Source organism: Peromyscus leucopus, chromosome 23, assembly GCF_004664715.2.
Source record: "Peromyscus leucopus breed LL Stock chromosome 23, UCI_PerLeu_2.1, whole genome shotgun sequence".
Lineage (NCBI taxonomy): Eukaryota > Metazoa > Chordata > Mammalia > Rodentia > Cricetidae > Peromyscus > Peromyscus leucopus.
Window position 1 is genome coordinate 21365065 of NC_051082.1, and position 17440 is coordinate 21382504.

At 42.8% G+C, this 17440-nt stretch overlaps 1 protein-coding gene across 2 annotated transcripts in view; it reads right to left on the reverse strand.

The window, feature by feature from the left end:
* Nucleotides 1-17440, reverse strand: part of Tpst1 (tyrosylprotein sulfotransferase 1) — a 49805-nt gene that overhangs the window by 13479 nt on the left and 18886 nt on the right. For both annotated transcript variants that reach the window (XM_028870157.2, XM_037198280.1), the window contains exon 2: nucleotides 16077-16275. In XM_028870157.2, coding sequence (XP_028725990.1) covers nucleotides 16077-16275 — 199 coding nt within the window. The remainder of the gene's footprint in view (nucleotides 1-16076; nucleotides 16276-17440) is intronic.

Consider the following 17440-nt stretch of genomic DNA (forward strand, 5'->3'; position numbering starts at 1 on the left):
TTATCTCCAAAACAGAAATGCTGTCTAACAGCTGGTGACACTCGTGTTTACATGTTCTCATCTGACTCTAAGGATTCTGGCAGCTGTGCACATCACAGATTGGTTCTTAGAAAGTTCAACAGTCTTGTCCTGTCTGGAAACAACAAGAAGATGTTAATGTTTCCTACACTGTGAAGAAAATGCATAATTAGCTCAGAAGCACAAAAATCCACTCTGAACATATCTTTAATACACAGACACACAAAGCTACAGTGCCAGAACTATTGGATAAAGATGAGTCAGAAAGTGATTCAATCGGGACTATTGGCCAGTGTAAAATAGAAAACTTCCCAGCACAGTAAGCAGGACCAATATATGAAATTAGCATTAAAACTTAGATTTTCAGGCCCAGGATGGTGACACATACCTTGATCCCAGACCTTAGGAAGTGGAGAGGAAAATACATATAGTTCATTAGTTTTCATTGTATGTGTATCAGTGTTCTGCCTGCATATATGTCTGTTTAGAGCATTCATGTAGTACCCATGGAGTCCAGAAGAGAGTATCAGATCCCTCCTGGAACTGGAGTCACAGGCAGTTCTGAGTCACCAGGTGGTGCTGGGAATTGAACCTGGGTCCTCTGGAAGAGCAGCTAATGCTCTTAACTGTGAAACCATCTCTCCAGCCCACCGGATAAGGTTCTAAAGACTACAGTTCAAGATCAGTGTGCCGAACCATGCTTGTCAAGGACTACGATAGCCACATTGCTATGAGTGTTGAGTGCTCCAAAGAACCAGCCACTACCATATTAAAACTGGTATCCAGCTCTCCACTATTATTCCTCCCTCCCTCCCTTCCTCCCTCCCTCTTTCTTTTTCTATCATCAGTTTGATACAGTACAAATTCTTATCCTAATAGTGAAATGTTTCATTGAGGCTTGCCTAGTAATTGAGTAAAACCAAAACTTATTCTAAGCCACAATCATCCTAGGATTCCCCCTACTATATAGCCTCCCTGGTTCTGTGGGTTTCAGTCTGACTGTTCTTTGCTTTATATCTAGAATCCACTTATGAGTGAGTATATACCATGTTTGTCCTTCTGGGTTTGGGTTACCTCACTCAGGATGACATTTTCTAGTTCCATCCATTTGCCTGCAAATTTTATGATGTCATTGTTTTTCTCTGCTGAGTAGTACTCCATTGTGTATATGTACCACATTTTCTTAATCCATTCTTCAGTTGAGGGGCATCTATGTTGTTTCCAGGTTCTGGCTATTACAAATAGCGCTGCTATGAACATAGTGGAGCATGTATCTTTGTGGTATGATTGAGCATTCCTTGGGTATATGCCCAAGAGTGGGATGGCTGGGTCTTGAGGTAGATTGATTCCCAATTTTCTGAGAAACTGCCATACTGATGTCCACAGTGGTTGTACAAGTTTACATTCCCACCAACAGTGGAGGAGTGTTCCCTTTGCTCCACATCCTCTCCAACATAGACTGTCATTAGTGTTTTTGATCATGGACATTCTGACAGGTGTAAGGTGGTATCTCAGAGTCGTTTTGATTTGCATTTCTCTGATGATTAAGGATGTTGAGCATTTCCTTAAATGTCTTTCAGCCATTTGTGATTCTTTTTTTGAGAATTCTGTTTAGCTCTTTAGCTCATTTTTTTAATTGGATTGTTCAGTATTTTGATGTCTAGTTTCTTGAGTTCTTTATATACTTTGGAGATCAGGCCTCTGTCAGATGTGGGGTTGGTGAAGATCTTTTCCCATTCTGCAGGCTGTCTTTTTGTCTTATTGACCGTGTCTTTTGCCCTACAAAAGCTTCTCAGTTTCACGAGGTCCCATTTATTAATTGTTGTGCTCAGTGTGTATGCTGCTGGTGTTATATTTAGGAAGTGATCTCCTGTGTCAATGTGTTCAAGAGTACTTCCTACTTTCTCTTCTATTAAGTTTAGTGTAACTGGATTTATGTTGAGATCTTTGATCCACTTGGACTTGAGTTTTGTGCATGGTGACAGATATGGATCTATTTGTAATCTTTTACATACTGACATTCAGTTATGCCAGCACCATTTGTTGAAGATACTTTTTCCCCCCATTGTATAGTTTTGGCTTCTTTGTCAAAAATCAGGTGTTCATATGTGCATGGATTAATGTCAGGGTCTACAATTCGATTCCATTGGTCTGTATGTCAGTTTTTATATCAGTACCAAGCTGTTTTTATTACTATAGCTCTATAGTAGAGCTTGAGGTCAGGGATGGTGATGCCTCCAGAGGTTGCTTTATTATACAGGATTCTTTTAGCTATCCTGAATCTTTTGTTTTTCCATATGAAGTTGAGTATTTTTCTTTCCAAGTCTATGAAGAATTGTGTTGGGATTTTGATGGGGATTGCATTGAGTCTGTAGATTGCTTTTGAGTCTAAGATTGGCATTTTTACTATGTTAATCCTACCTATCCATGAGCTTGGGAGATCTTCCATTTTCTGATATCTTCTTCAATTTATTTCTTTAGAGATTTAAAGTTCTTATCAAAAAGGTCCTTCACTTGTTTAGTTAGTGTTATCCCAAGGTATTTTATATTAGTTGTGGCTATTGTAAAGGGTGATGCTTCTCTGACTTCTTTCTCAGCCCTTTTATCATTTGTGTATAGGAGGGCTACTAATTTTTTTTTTTTTAGTTAATCTTGTATCCTGCCACTTTACTGAAGGAGTTTATCAGCTGCAGGAGTTCCCTGGTAGAATCTTTGGGGTCACTTATGTATACTATCATATCATCTGCAAATAGTGAAAGTTTGACTTCTTCCTTTCCAGTTTGTATCCCTTTGATCTCCTTTTGTTGTCTTATTGCTCTAGGTAGAACTTCTAGTACTATATTGAATAAATATGAGGAGAGTGAACAGCCTTGTCTTGTTCCTGATTTTAGTGGAATCACTTTGAGTTTCTCTCCGTTTAATTTGATGTTGGTTGTTGACTTGCTGTAAATTGCCTTTATTATGTTTAGGAATGTTCCTTGTATTCCTGATCTCTCTAAGACCTTTATCATGAAGGGGTGTTGGATTTTGTCAAAGGCTTTTTCAGGATCTAATGAGATGACCATGTGATTTTTTTCTTTCAGTTTGTTTATTGTGTGGAACAATTTGAAGAGTATTGGAATTAGTTTTTCTTTGAAAGTGGTAGAATTCTGCACTGAAACCATCTGGTCCTGGGCTTTTTTTTTTTTTTTTTTTTAGGTTGGGAGACTTTTGATGACTGTTTCTATTTCTTTAGGAGTTATTGGTCTATTTAAATAGTTTACCTGGTCTCGATTTAACTTTGGTATGTGGTGTCTATCCAGAAAATTGTCCATTTCTTCCAGATTTTCCAATTTTGTGGAGTACAGGTTTTTGAAGTATGACTTGATGATTCTCTGGATTTCCTCATTGTCTGTTGTTATGTCTCCCTTTTCATTTCTGATTTTGTTAATCTGGGTGCTCTCTCTTTGCCTTTTGGTTAATTTGGCTAGGGGTTTGTCTATCTTGTTTATTTTTTTCAAAGAACCAATTCTGTTTCATTGATTTTTTTTATTGTTTGTTCTCTTGGTTTCGCTCTCCACTATTCTTGTGGAAAGGCTGGGGGATATGTATGTGTGCATACATGTATGTATAAATCCTAAGTTCATTTAGTGTGGCTTGTATAAACATGTATTTAGGGATGACCACTTGGGACTGGATAACATAACAAGGGGCCTGTCCCTGGAGAAAACAGACTCCCTACCTCAGCAGCCACCAAGTGGCCGTAGCTCTTCCATTTAGTCGAGGCTTATGAAATGTCCCCCAACCACACTGGCATGTTGACTGATGTAGTCACTAAGCACGTCTTGTTTAGGTAACTATATTGTTGAGATTTCATTGGGGCAGCTTCCCTGCTAAGTTTAGGAGATACTATTTTGCAGCAGGTGCTATTCCTGTTCGGAAATATCCCTAGACTATTTAAAAGGCAATGGAGGATCTGGAGACATGGTTCAGCAGTTAAGAGCACTTGTTGCTACTTCAGAGGACCTGAATTTGGTTTCCAGCACCCACATGGTGGCTCACAAGCACCTATAACTCCAATCCCAAGGGATCTGACTCCTTCTTCTGAACTCTGCACATACATCATGCACAGACATCCATGTATGCAAAACACTCATACACATAAAAAATTTAAAACTCTAAAAATAAAAACTATAAAAGGCAGTGGGTTGGGCATGGTGTCGTTCATGAGCAATTCCAGCACTCAAAGGGTTGAGACAGCAGATTGTAATCAGGGCCTAGACTGGGCCATATATAGCGAGTTGCTGCCTAATTCGGGCTGCACAGCCAGAAAATAAATAAATGAAAAGAAACCAGAGACTAAGGGGCATGACAAATACAACCTACTCAAAAGCTAGTAAGAAAACTACATGTGCAGTTAAAATCACTACATGCCTGCCACTTGCTAACATTTAGGATCGCAAGTGAGAACACTGCATGCAGCCAGTATTATTTCTATTTGCTGAGAATCCCTCCCTCCCTCCATTTATTTTTCCTTGATACCAACCCCTCAAGATCCTTGAGATTTAAAAACACTCCCCAAATCTATCCAGGTTCTGCTGCCTCTTCACGGTGTTTCTTAGAATCAGCGAGAGTGTGTACCTGTCAGGTTGCAGCCAGCCCAGAAAGCTTTCCACTGCCCTCTTCTCTCCTTTGGAGGCATCTAGTAGTTATTTGTTTCATGTGTGTGAGTTTACTCTAATTATCACCTTCACCTCTAGTCTTTTAAAATTTTTAACCATTATTTTTTGTGTGTATAGGTGTTTTGTTTGCATGTAAGTCTGTGTACCACGTGTGTACCTGGCACCCGCCTAGGCCACAAGAGGGTTTCAGATCCCATAGAACTTGAATTACAGATGGTTATCAGCCACCATGTGCACGCCGGGAATCGAACCCAGGTCCTCTAGAAGAGTGGCCAGTTGTCTGAAGCACTTCATGGCTGAGGTATCCCTCCAGCCTCCTCTCCTCTAGCCCTTGACTCTGCATCCTGAAAGAGCATCTACAGTGTGCCTGTGTCCCTCACTCGAACACTTCTGCTTTGTCCTTACATGTTCCTGCTCCTGAAATGTGCACGGGTGAGGCTGGAGGGGAGATGTCATGGTTGCAGTTTTCAACAGACTGGCTTGTCCCTTAGCTGTCTGACTTTTTGGGCAGGGTGGCCCCTCCGATTTGGATAAGAGGTGCAGTAAAGATGAGTCAGTCTTGTTCTGTCTCCCTGTTTTAGAAGTGATGTCCTGGTTTAAGGAACTACACGGCACGGTCACAAAGGTAGTGGGAACACTGCTCACTCTGCAGCATAGTTCTTCATGTCTTTATTTTCGAATGTCTTTATAAAAAGTTAGGGTATGGTTAGAGGTGAAAACAAAACAGAGCCCCAACTCTGATTGCCCGGCACTCACCATGTGGCCTAGGCTGTCTCTGGACTCATGGCAACCCTCCTAAATCAAGTACTGGGATTACAGGAGTACATAACACAGCCAGCTAAAACCGAAGTTGTTTTTAGAGATTTTTTTTTTTTTTTTAAGAAAAAGTATTTGAAGAAACTATTTCAGGAACTGGAAATCAGACCTGCAGTTAACCCAGGTGCCATCTTTCTCCACTGTGCCATGAACAGCAGTGTGGGTCTTAAAAACCAACTTCTAGTTATACTGGTTTACTTTGCCCATCCCCACCCCCCCTTAGATGCTGGGTCTTCTAAGAGTTAGTCATTGATGGCTAGTGCAACTATTTTTGCAAATTCTAAGCTGTCTGTTGATATAAAGAGAACTGATTTCCTTCTTTAAAACTCCAGGGGAAATTGTAAATAGCTACCCAGCTTGCTTTCACAAGTCAGTCTAACTAATGAAGGCAGAGGAGGCTTGGAACCTCCTCCTCTGGGTGAGGCTCTACAGGCCTTCAGATGGGTTGACCAACAGCTGTGAAAGAAGACAGAATACATCAGGAATGGCTTAAAAGAACTTAAACACACAACAGAGGGGCTCCCTGCTGTATACAGAAAAGGAGAACAAACTGCTTTATAAAGCAGACAGGAGCTCAGGAAAGAATTGATCCGAAGAGGATTTCTGGTAGACATAAAGAAGAGTGTCAAAACGAGTCAAAAAAGATGGGGTTTGTTTGCTTTTGTTTTATTTTGGCTTTGGTTTTGGTTTTTCGAGACAGGGTTTCTCTGTGTAGACCTGACTGTCTTGGAACTTGCTCTGTAGACCAAGCTGGCCTCGAGCTCACAGAGATCCTTCTGCCTCTGCCTCCCAAGTGCTGGGATTAAAGGTGTGCACCACCACCACCACCACCACCACCAGCTGAATGATATGAGTTTTAAGGATGAGCCAGGCCAGCCAGGCGGCTGGGCAAACACCATTAATCCCAGCAATTGGGAGGCAGATGGATCTCTGTGAGTTCAAGGCCAGCCTGGTCTACAGAGTGAGATCCAGGACAAGCACCAAAACTACACTTAGAAATCCTGTCTTGAAAAACCAAAAGAAAAAAAAAAAAAGAATGAATGAGTCAGGCCTTGCCACAGCAACTTACTGAGGCAGTCTTGGGATTTTCACACTGACCCTGTGAACAAATCATTTTCTAACACTTTTAATCCCTTTAAAACAGACTGGAAGGTCTGAAGAGATGGCTCAGTGGTTAAGAGCACTTTTTGCTCTTGCAGAGGACCTAAGGGTTGGTTCTTAGCACTCATATGGTGGCTCACAACCATCCATCATTCCAGTTCCAGGGGATCCAACGCCTTCTTCTGATGTATGCAGGCAACAAGCATGCATGTGACAAACATACATACATGTGGGCAAAACACACACATAGAATTAAATAAGTAATCTAAATACAAACAAACAAAACTACAACGGAGCTAGTGGGTGTCAGGGAGCATGGCTGTAACTCTAGTACTTGGGAGGCAGAGGCAGGAGGATCAGAAGTTCAGTATTATCCTAACTTCACAGTGAGTTCCAGCTACCCTAGACTACATGAAACCCTGGTTTCAAAAAGAAAAGAAAGCTAAACAATGCAACTCACAGTTCCAGGGAGGCTAGCTAGTAAAGAGGACCCTAGGAAAGACACAGGCATTGCCCAGCGATGGAGAAATGGATGAGATCTACATGAGCAAACTGGGAGTGAAGGGGGGGGGGGTAATGGAGGGCAAGGGTCGGGGGAAAGAGAGTTTAGGGGAGCGGGAGGTCCTAGCTGGATCAGGAACAGAGTGGGAGAACAAGGAAAGATATACCATGATAAATAAAGACACTATGGGAATAGGAAGAAGCAGAGTGCTAGAGAGGTCCCCAGGAATCCACAAAGTTGACTCCACTATAAACTACTGGCAATGGTAGAGAGGGTGCCTGAGCTGACCTACCCTGGTGATCGGATGGCCGAACACCCTGTCATGATAGAATCCTCATCCAGTGACTGATGGAAGCAGATGCAGAGATCCATGGCCAAGCCCCAAGCAGAGCTCCAGGAGTCCAACTGACAAGAGAGAGGAGGGCTCATATGAGCAGCAAGAGATACAGAGACCATGATTGGAAAATGTACAGAGACAACTAGCCAAACTAGTGGAAACACATGAACTGTGAACCAATAGCTGATGAACCCCCATGGAACTGGACCAGGCCCTCTGGATAAGTGAGACAGCTGTTTAGCTTGAACTGTTTAGGAGGCCCCCAGGCAGTGAGACCGGGACCTGTTCTTAGTACATGAGCCAGCTTTTTAGAACCTAATGCCTATGGTGAGACACTGCTCAGCCTTGGTCCAGAGAAGAGGGGCCTGGGCCTGCCTCAACTGATTGTACCAGGCTCTGCTGTCTCCCCAGGGGAGATTTTGCCTTGGAGAAGGTGGGAATGGAGGGGGGAGCCTGGGGGGGGGAGGATAAGGCAATCTGTGGTTGATATGTAAAACAAAAAGAAAAAAAAAGAAAGAAAGCTAAAAAACAGCAGCCACCCCCCATCTCTCCCTATCTCCCCCCTGCTCCCAAACCACCCCCCCACCCCCCCCACCCCCCCCACCCCCCGCAGTGGAAGTCTGCAGGACAGCACATGCCCTGGGATGGCCCAGCTCTCGGTAAGTTGAGGTGGGAGGATTAAGTAAACCTAGCCGTTCTAGCCCCGCAGCATGGTGAGTCCACATTTCCAGTGCCTGCCCACCATCCCCTTTTTAAATGCCAGCACTCACAAGGAAGAGGCAGGAAGATCTCTGTGAGTTTGTGCAGCCTGGTCTACGTAGCAAGCTCAAGGCCAGCCAGTGTTACATGGTGAGACTGTCTCAAACAACAAGACTGTGGAAGGACACCAGGGTACAAATCAATCTCTAGTGGGCAACTGTCCCCACGGGGTTCTGCAGAGTGAGGGGTGACTGGGCAGAGCTGGGAAGAGGACTGCAGCAGCAGACTACCTCCCTGAGGAATCCTGCTGCAAACCAAGGAAATCAGACCTTCATCAAGATAGCACAGGGGTGTGGGGACGTGGGAAGTGGGCTAAAGGTCACTATCTCCCTTGATTTACTTAACTCCAGAAAGAAAGCTAGTGTTCAACCCCAGAGAAGTTCACTGTAAGATTTGAACAATCACTCCAGCTAAATGAAGGAGGAAAAAAAGACAGTTTGGGGAAAATGTAAGTATTTACTTCACTTCCTATTGGGGTCTATGTAATATATATGTTCACATGAGTGTGTCCATGTGTGAAGACATGTGCACATGTATGCAGAGGCCAGAAATCAATGCTGAGTGCATTCCTCTAGCACTCTCTATTTTTATTTTTTGAGACAGTCTCACTGAACTGTTGCTCACTGATTCAGCTAAAGTAGCCAGCTAGGAATCCTCCATTCTCTATCTGTGTAGCACTTGGATTGCTGGCTCATGCCACTGTGCCCAGGTCTTCCCAGCTGCAGGGTGACCTCTATGAAACGAGCCATTGCTCTAGTCCCATAACTCTACTTTCATACAAAAGGTCCAGTATAGCAACAAACATCAAAGGCATGTAGAGAAGTAAATAAATAGAATCCATAATTCTAAAGGGTCAGCAGGGGCCCATGGGTGAAGACATTGATCGTGAAGCTATCTCTGAAGCACTGGCCTTGGATAGAAAGACAGATGGGAAGGGAAAGACCCGTCTCTCCACAGTCTGGTTGAAGACTCTCACCAGCAGAGAATCAAGAATCCAAACAATGAACGGCATATGCTGTGAAGGCTGCTGACATGGAGACAGTAGGCCTTTTACACAGAGACACTTCAAACAATGTCAGCACAGTAAGGAACCATGCGGAACAACAACTGAGCAAATATAATCTTGAATACGGCTTCACTCCTTTCCCAGATGGAACTATCTCAAGCTCACAAACAAAACTGTTTAATTTACAGTAAAATCATCCCACTTCTCCAAACTTGTGATCTGGGGTTTTCCTTTCTCAGCTGTAATCCTATGCAGTACACATCAGGAACCACTCTAGCATCTCATTTAAATTCCTTAGCATTCCTTTGAAGAGACAAATTCAGAACCTTCCAAAATTATATTTAAAAAGACAATGAAGCAAGTGTCTCTCAAGGAACCCACACTTGAGTGTATCCTATCCTGATCTGTCCCTGAGCACCTCTATTTCTAAATCTATGCTAACCTCAAATCAATGTCAAAGTCTCTTCATAATAATCGCCAACTCTACTTCATACTCGTGCTGAAGGAGGTCAAAAATCTGGGCTTCACTTGAGTAGAGAGTTTGGACAACAAACTCCTTGGGCAACAGCACACAGATATGTTTCTGGCCAGTGTCACTGACATATTGAAGAACACAGAAAGATGAACACAATGAAGAGATGGAAGATTCCAAGGAGAAATAGAAATTCAAGAACTGGAAAATGCATTGTCTGAAATGAAAATGTCACTGGGTGGCAAATTAGGTTCAGAAGAAAAAAGGTTCATGAATTAAAAATTAGGTTTATTTGATTTAAAACTAATAAAAAGTCAGAGGGGCTAGGAGATGGTTTAGTAGCTAAAGCACTGTTATGCAAGAATGAGTTTGTATCCCGAGATTCCCAAATACAAGCTGGGTGGGTGAGGTGTCTCCCTGCAATCCCAGTGATTGGATGGTGGAAACAGGGATTCCCCAGAGCTAGCTGGCTAGTCTATCTGTGAGATCTGGGTTCAATAGCAAGCCCCTGCCTCAATGAGTAAGGTGGGGAGGGAATGAGGAAGACATCTAACGTCAGCCTCTGGCCTACAATCCCCCTCACCGATACACACACTTAGAGCCAGGCACGGCAGTGCATATGCACCTCTCCCCATACCAAATAAATAAATGTAATGGAAAATTCCCAAGGAAAACATTTAGCTTAAAAACAAACTAAGAGAATTAGTAGCTAGTAAGCCCTAATAAGGCAGGCATCTGGATAAAGAGAAAAGATGCTGGGAAGAAATCTGTAACAAGAAAAACATGTGGTCCACAATGCATAAAATATTTAATAACTGTTTACAGAAAGAATTGCAGCCCTTGTTCTAGAGCAACCATAACAGACAAACAGAAAACATAGCTAAAATGAAGAGATAATTGCTACAGCAGATAAAACAAAATACTAAAAATACTGGATTAATCCAAAAGAAGCCAGGAAAACAAAGGACAAAGACAGACAGTTCAAAACTAAGAAACAAACACTTGATGGCAGACCTCATGCAGCCCAACCAGATGAGCAACTGCGATACACATAAGGACTTACACACCTCATTTAAAATGAAGGGACGGTCAAACATTAGCCACAATACCATCGCTTAATCACTTTAAATAGAAAGACACAGAAATTAAAGACACAGAATTAAAAATTAGAGGCTAGGGGAAACAGACCACACATATGGCTCTGCTCTCATCAGACAAGGCCAACTTCTAGGAGAAACTTCAGAGCTGAGGTTACCTCATGATAAGAGCTAATTCCTCAGCTGTCTGCTTATTCTCTTAGCAATACAGACTCACAACGCATTAAACACAACTGACAATAAAAAGAAAACGGCCACAACCATAGCACTCTTCTCAAAACGTATAAACCACTAAGAGTTATCAGACTAAACAACATGATGACATTTACAGAATATCACAACTGCACAACAGTTTTCCTGCATGAATGTGAGGTCACAGGCTGTCCACAACGCAGTTTTAAGCATATTTAAAGAACTGAAACCATAGCATGTATGTTCTCTGACCACAGAACAATCACATTAAAAACTGGGATTTAAAAAAAAATCCCCAAATATTTAAAAAGTAAATGTTGTTCTAAGAAGTCTAGACTATACACCACACTAAGAGTAGGGCTACTTTTTGTTTGTTTCAAGACAGGGTTTCTCTGTGTAGCCCTGGCTGTCCTGGAACTCACTCTGTAGCCCAGGCTGGTCTTGAACTCACAGAGATCCACCTGCCTCTGGCTCCCAAGTGCTGGGACTAAAGGAATGTGCCACCACTGCCCAGCCAAGTATTATTAAATATTTAACAATATTTTTTTTAAGACTTATTTTAGGTAGGAGTGTGTGTGTGTGTGTGTGTGTGTGTGTGTGTGTGTGCCACACAGTTAAGGTGCCTGCAGAGGCCAAGAGAAGGTATCAGATCTGGAGTTGGAAGTGGAGGTAGGTGGGGAGTGCAGGACCTCTTCGAGAGGGGCAAGCACTCTAACTACTGAGCCATCTCTCCAGCCCCTACTCAAGAATTTTCACATGGGATCTGCAATGCTAGGTGATCCTAAGGTGACCAGCTGGACAAACAAGAATGCCATGCACAGAGACAGACGCAAGCAGACGCGGCTTTGGCTGGGAACAGGCATGGGAACATGCGACAGTACTTTCTAGGATCTAAAAGTACTTGTTTCACCTGCTGCAGTTTCTTCCTTTCTTTTCTAAATAACCTATTAAAGTGAGCGTGTTACTGGGTGTGTACTTGTGTGTGTGCCTTGGTGTATGTATGGAGGTCAGTGAACAGCTTTCTCTATCCACCATGGGTTCCATGGACAGAACTCAAGGTGTCAGGCTGACAGGTGCTTTTACCAACTGAGCCATGTCTGTGGCCCTGGATATGGCTTCCGACTACAGGGGTCAGGCAGTTAACCCAGCTTCCCTCACTGACTGCAAGTTCCCTCTTGTCTTGTAGTGCACCTTCTGCATCCTGACCCTTGCTTCCCACTGACTACGACGACTTCTTTTCTCAGTAGGGTCAGCGCAGGATATGCCGTTCATACTTGAAGCTGCTTTACCTCCTCTTCCCTCTTGGCTTTCTTGTTTAGGAAACAAGAAACATTTGTTTTTGTTTTTGAGAGTTTCATACATGAGTACTGCATGTACAACATTTCTACCCCATCTCCCACGCCAGCTTCTTCCACGCCTCCCCACCCTCTCTCAAATTCGTAACCTCTTCAATTATTACTGTTACATAGCTTTTCTTTTTAAATTTTTTTATGTGAATGATGTTTTACCTGCATGTATATGTGTACCTGGTGCCCATAGAAGCTAAAAGAGGGTATCAGATCCCCTGGAACTGGAGGTACAGACTGTTGGTGAGTTGCCATGTGGGTGCTTGCACAAGAGCAGCGAGTGCCCTTAACCACTGAACCATCTCTCCAGCCCCACATATACCTTTTCTTGAGACAAGATCTTATTCTGTAGCTGACGCGGTCCCGGAATCCCAGGGTAGACCACTGTGGCTTAAATGTGTGATGACCTTTCTACTCTGCCTCCCAAGGGCTGGAATTACATGCCTGCACCACCATACCTGGCTTGGAACTTCTTTTCAGCTCACTGTTCAATTTTACTTCATTTTGTAGCAGCACAAGGGATTGAATCCAGGGCCTCACACATGCTAGCAAAGTCCTCTACCACTGAGCTACAAGCAAGACCCTGCTTCTTCAAGGTTAGCACCAGGCCTTCAAACAGCATTGGGCTTGGCCTACGTGCACCAGCTCCGATCTGCTCTCTGACTCGAAGACTCTGCACATGTGGGCTGCACAGCTGCAGTCCTATTATCTAGTCTGGATTTCTTCCAGCTGGGGACAGTTCCAGCCAACTCTCAGCAAGTTTGGACAGTAAAAACGCTAGGTTTTTGAGGTTCTTTCGTGCACCCAAGCACCAGTTAGGAATAACTGAACCTTCCGCTCAGCAAAAGCACCTCCCCCCAGAAAAAGCCCACAGAGTGACAGTCATCAGGAAATAGGTTGTAATAAAAAGTCTTAAGGAAGGATGAGCTTGACAAGAACACCATGATACAGGAGACTATAATCTGTGTCCACTGAAATTCAATGTATGCATGTGCCTACATTTCTGAGGTAGGGAGGGTCTATATTTGGTCACATTCTCAAATAAGCTGCTAAGTCTAAAAAGGTTAAAAAGCTATGGGAGAGGGAGAAGCTGAAATGTGACCCAGGGAGCATTATTTATAAAAGTGTCCACTGTCTGGGGATTAGAGTGGTGGGAGAGGGCATGGAACGTGTTAGCATCTCGTTTCTAGTTTACTGTGTGAGTCACTGCAATCACAACACACATGACTTTGATTTAGAACTGGACAATGTATTCCGAAGATGTGCTGACTCAGACATCATTACTTCTGGGCTCTGCAAACTCTATGACAACCAGCATTTTTAGGCCTAACTAGGGACTTCTACATTCCCAGTCAAATGTGATTTTTCTCCCTCTTCCTCCCCTCTCACCACCATAAGTAAAGGCACAATTTCTGCAGCCACCGTTTTTCTCTGGAGCCACCCAAACCTGACAGAGATCTCTTTGGAAGTATATGATCATGACTGCTCATGACTGCTGCATATTATCAGCATCTCAGTCATGAAAGGCAAAAAAAAAAAAAAAAATTTGAAGATACACAGGATTTGGTTTGAAATTCAGCTAGCTAGTAGGACAGACAATGAAACTCAAATTCAAAAACAAGGCTGGGGTCAGCAAGATGGTTCACTAGGTTCACACGGCTAGCAGTGCAAACTTGGCAAGCTGAGTCTGACTCCTGGAGCCCACGTAAAATGGAAGGAGAGAATTTTCTCCACAGAACTGTTCTCTGACTTCCACATGTATGTCATAGCACACACAGTAAATGTACAATAAGCAAAAATCCAAACACATTAGTATTGCATACATTATTACAAAGGGATCAATAATAGAATTCATCTTTTCTTTCTTAACTCTCCGCCCCCAGGATGCATTATGAAACCCTTTCAAAAGCCACAGTTTGTATAAAACACATTCTCGAGTCACATGGATTCAAACCACAGCATTCTTCCCAACTACCCCTCAAGAAAGCCAAGAATAATCTAGCTAAGACCACTTGCACATGTGAAACTGTAGTGACTACTGTCCTGGAACTCTGGAAATATTGTTGACACACGTATCTTGGTTTACAGAAATCCCTTTCAGTCCTGTGCACAGGAGAAAGCAACTGGTTACAGCCCATTACAAAAAGACAGTCAGGGATCGCCGAGTGGGAGGCTAGACTAATGTTGGCTTGCTTTAGCAAACTTCAGTTCAAAACTTCAATATATGAAATAATAAAACATTTTAGAAACTTAAAAGGCAGTTCATAAAAACATGCCAAGAGTTGGGCATTGGTGGCGCACACCTTTAATGCCAGCACTTGAGAGGCAGATCTCTGTGAGCTCAAGGCCAGCCTCATCTACAAAGCAAGGTCAGGAGAGCCAAGAGAAACACAGAGAAACCGTGTCTTGAAAAAACAAAAAACAAAACAAAACAAAAAAACAAATCCATACAAACAGCTAATAAACTGAAAATGTTCAATTATATTAATCAGTGATGCCTATTAGAATTAACAAAAATCTACATCACCTCCATTATGTTGGTTTTCAAAAGTTTCTGCAGTATACATGTGTGTTCAGCAACATATATCAAGCACCTTAAAAAAAATCTCAGAGACTTGGACCTGTTCAATCTCACCTTTATTAATCTAACCTTAATGAAAACCCTAAAATATATAACCTAACTTCAGTACCCAGCACCTCTTCTATATAGTGAGTTAAAGGCCAGCTTGAGCCATAGGAGACTCTGACCAAATCCAACCCCAACCTGGATGTCAAAAAAAAAAAAGTGTAAATTTCATGTTTATCTTACCCAATAAAAACTTTCAGCAAAAATGTAAAATGCTGATTTGAAACCAGACCTAACCACCAATGTATTTATTCATATTAGTTCAAGTCTTTAGCACTTTCTGAAACAACATTCTGTAAAGCTGCAACCCTGTTTATTTTTGTTGTATGTATTTAAGTGTTTTGCCTGCATGGATATAGTGCACCATGTGTACAGAGTACCCTTGGAGGCCAAAAAATGGCATCTGATGCCCTGGAACTGAACTTAGAGGCAGTTGTGAGCTGCCAGGTGGCAGCCTGTGCTCTTAACTCCTGAGACATCTCACCACGACAAAATGTATTTATTTTTAATGTGTGTGTGTGACTATACATGTTAGGGGAACTGCATGTCCACATGTGTATGGAGGTGGACATCACACCTAGCTTTTCTGTGGGTTCTGGGGACTGAATCCAGGACCTTCTATCTGAGTAACAAGCTTTACTGACTGAGTCATCTCCCCAGCCCTTACTAGTAACTTTGAACACAGCGCTAGCATATCTAATCTTTCTTCTCATGTAGCTAACGTCTGGCCTGCAGGGGGATCAAGAAATCACATCTCATCTAAACAAAGCCTTAAAAGTAAAGTGCTCCTCATACTTAAGGAAAGGAAAAAGAAGCCAGAAGTAAGGTCACTAACAATTCTGGTGTTTGTGCGAATTTGGGGTAATCAGCTATGGGAACAGATGTCAGCATGCAAACGGGAGTCAGAGGACAGCATCCTACAAACTGAGCAGAGCACAGGGCTGAACTGTCTCCACAGCTCTTTGAAAGAAGGGTTTTGCTGACATTTCAGACTTCTGATTAGATAGAGCATTCAACAAGTTACAACAAGGGTAATTTAAAATAATTTTCTGGTCATAAAAAGTGAGAAACAAAACAAGAAAAATCTACTCAAAACCAAATTCCAGGTCTAGTTTCCTTAGTTACTTTGGGAGTCTCACTTACCCTTCTGGTGTTTTCAAGGATCTTGGGGTCAGGTTTTCCGTAGTTAGGGGGATTGGCATATGGGTCATATCCAAGTTTGGCAAGCATGGGTGCAATCACTGCCATGTCTTGTAAAACATCTGGGGGTATCTTCCCAACCCACTTTGATAGAGCCCCCACATTGACAGGCTTGATGACTTGGTCTGTTGATCTTTCCACTCTGAAAACAACAACATGAACAATAACTTACTTCAAATCTAAAGAAAACCAAAACATGGTGGCAGGCACCTATAATCTTAGCACTCCAAAAGCAGAGGCAGGAGGATCAGGAGCTCCAGGATAACCCTGTGTACAAGAGCAAGTCAGAGGTCAGCCTGACTTCATGAGACTCTCATCTCAAAAACAGTTAAACAATTGTAAATTCTCTTTGATAGCTTTAAATTCTTTAACTGTCTGAGCTGCTAAGATGGCTAAAAGCACTTAATGGAAAAGATGGCTGACTCTCAAACCTTGTCTTCTGACCCATACAGTGTGTTGCTATACTGCATCCCCCCACCTCGGTCTGTCTCTGTGTGGTGTCTTCTGACCCGAACAATGTGCCCATATTCACTCACTCACACACTCTAACACACACAGAGTCACACCACACACATGGAAATAAATAAAATCATAATTGTCTGCATTATATTATAAAGCAATTAAAAAGGTTAAATGGCTGTTGTCATGATTCACTAGAATAGATGGTATGGGAACTAGGTATGGTGGTATACACCTTTAATCCCAGCACTTGGAAGACAGAAACAGCTGGATTTCTTTGAGTTCAAAACCAGTTTGGTCTATATAGTGAGTTCAAAGTCAGCCAAAGCTAATTAGAGAGACCTGTCTCAAGAAAAAAGAATGGACAATACGGGCGGGTGAAATGGTTTAGTCTTTCCACTTGCCAACAAGCCTATCAACCTGAGTTTGATCCCCAGGACCAACTGGGTGAAAGGGGAGAACTGACTCCCACTGGTTGCCCCCCCCCCACACACAACTAAACATAATAAAAATTTAAAAGAATGGACAGCAGAAGAGTGTCTCCTTCAGTTTTAGAAAGTAGCCAACATGTAGTCTTGATATGCACTAGGGCTTTCGGGGATCATTCTGGCACTCTCCATCTCCCTGGAACCTTAAAACACAGCTTGAAACATTGGTGTGCTTCAAAAACCCACATGAACCAGCCATCACCCCCATTAGCCTCCGCTCAGCACCCCTGTGATAGCTGCTCCATCTCAAGAAATGGGATCAAGGGGGGGGGCAGTGGCACACACCTTATTCCCAGTACTTGAGAGGCAGAGCCAGGTGGATCTCTGTGAGTTCGAGGCCAACGTGGGTCTACAGAGCAA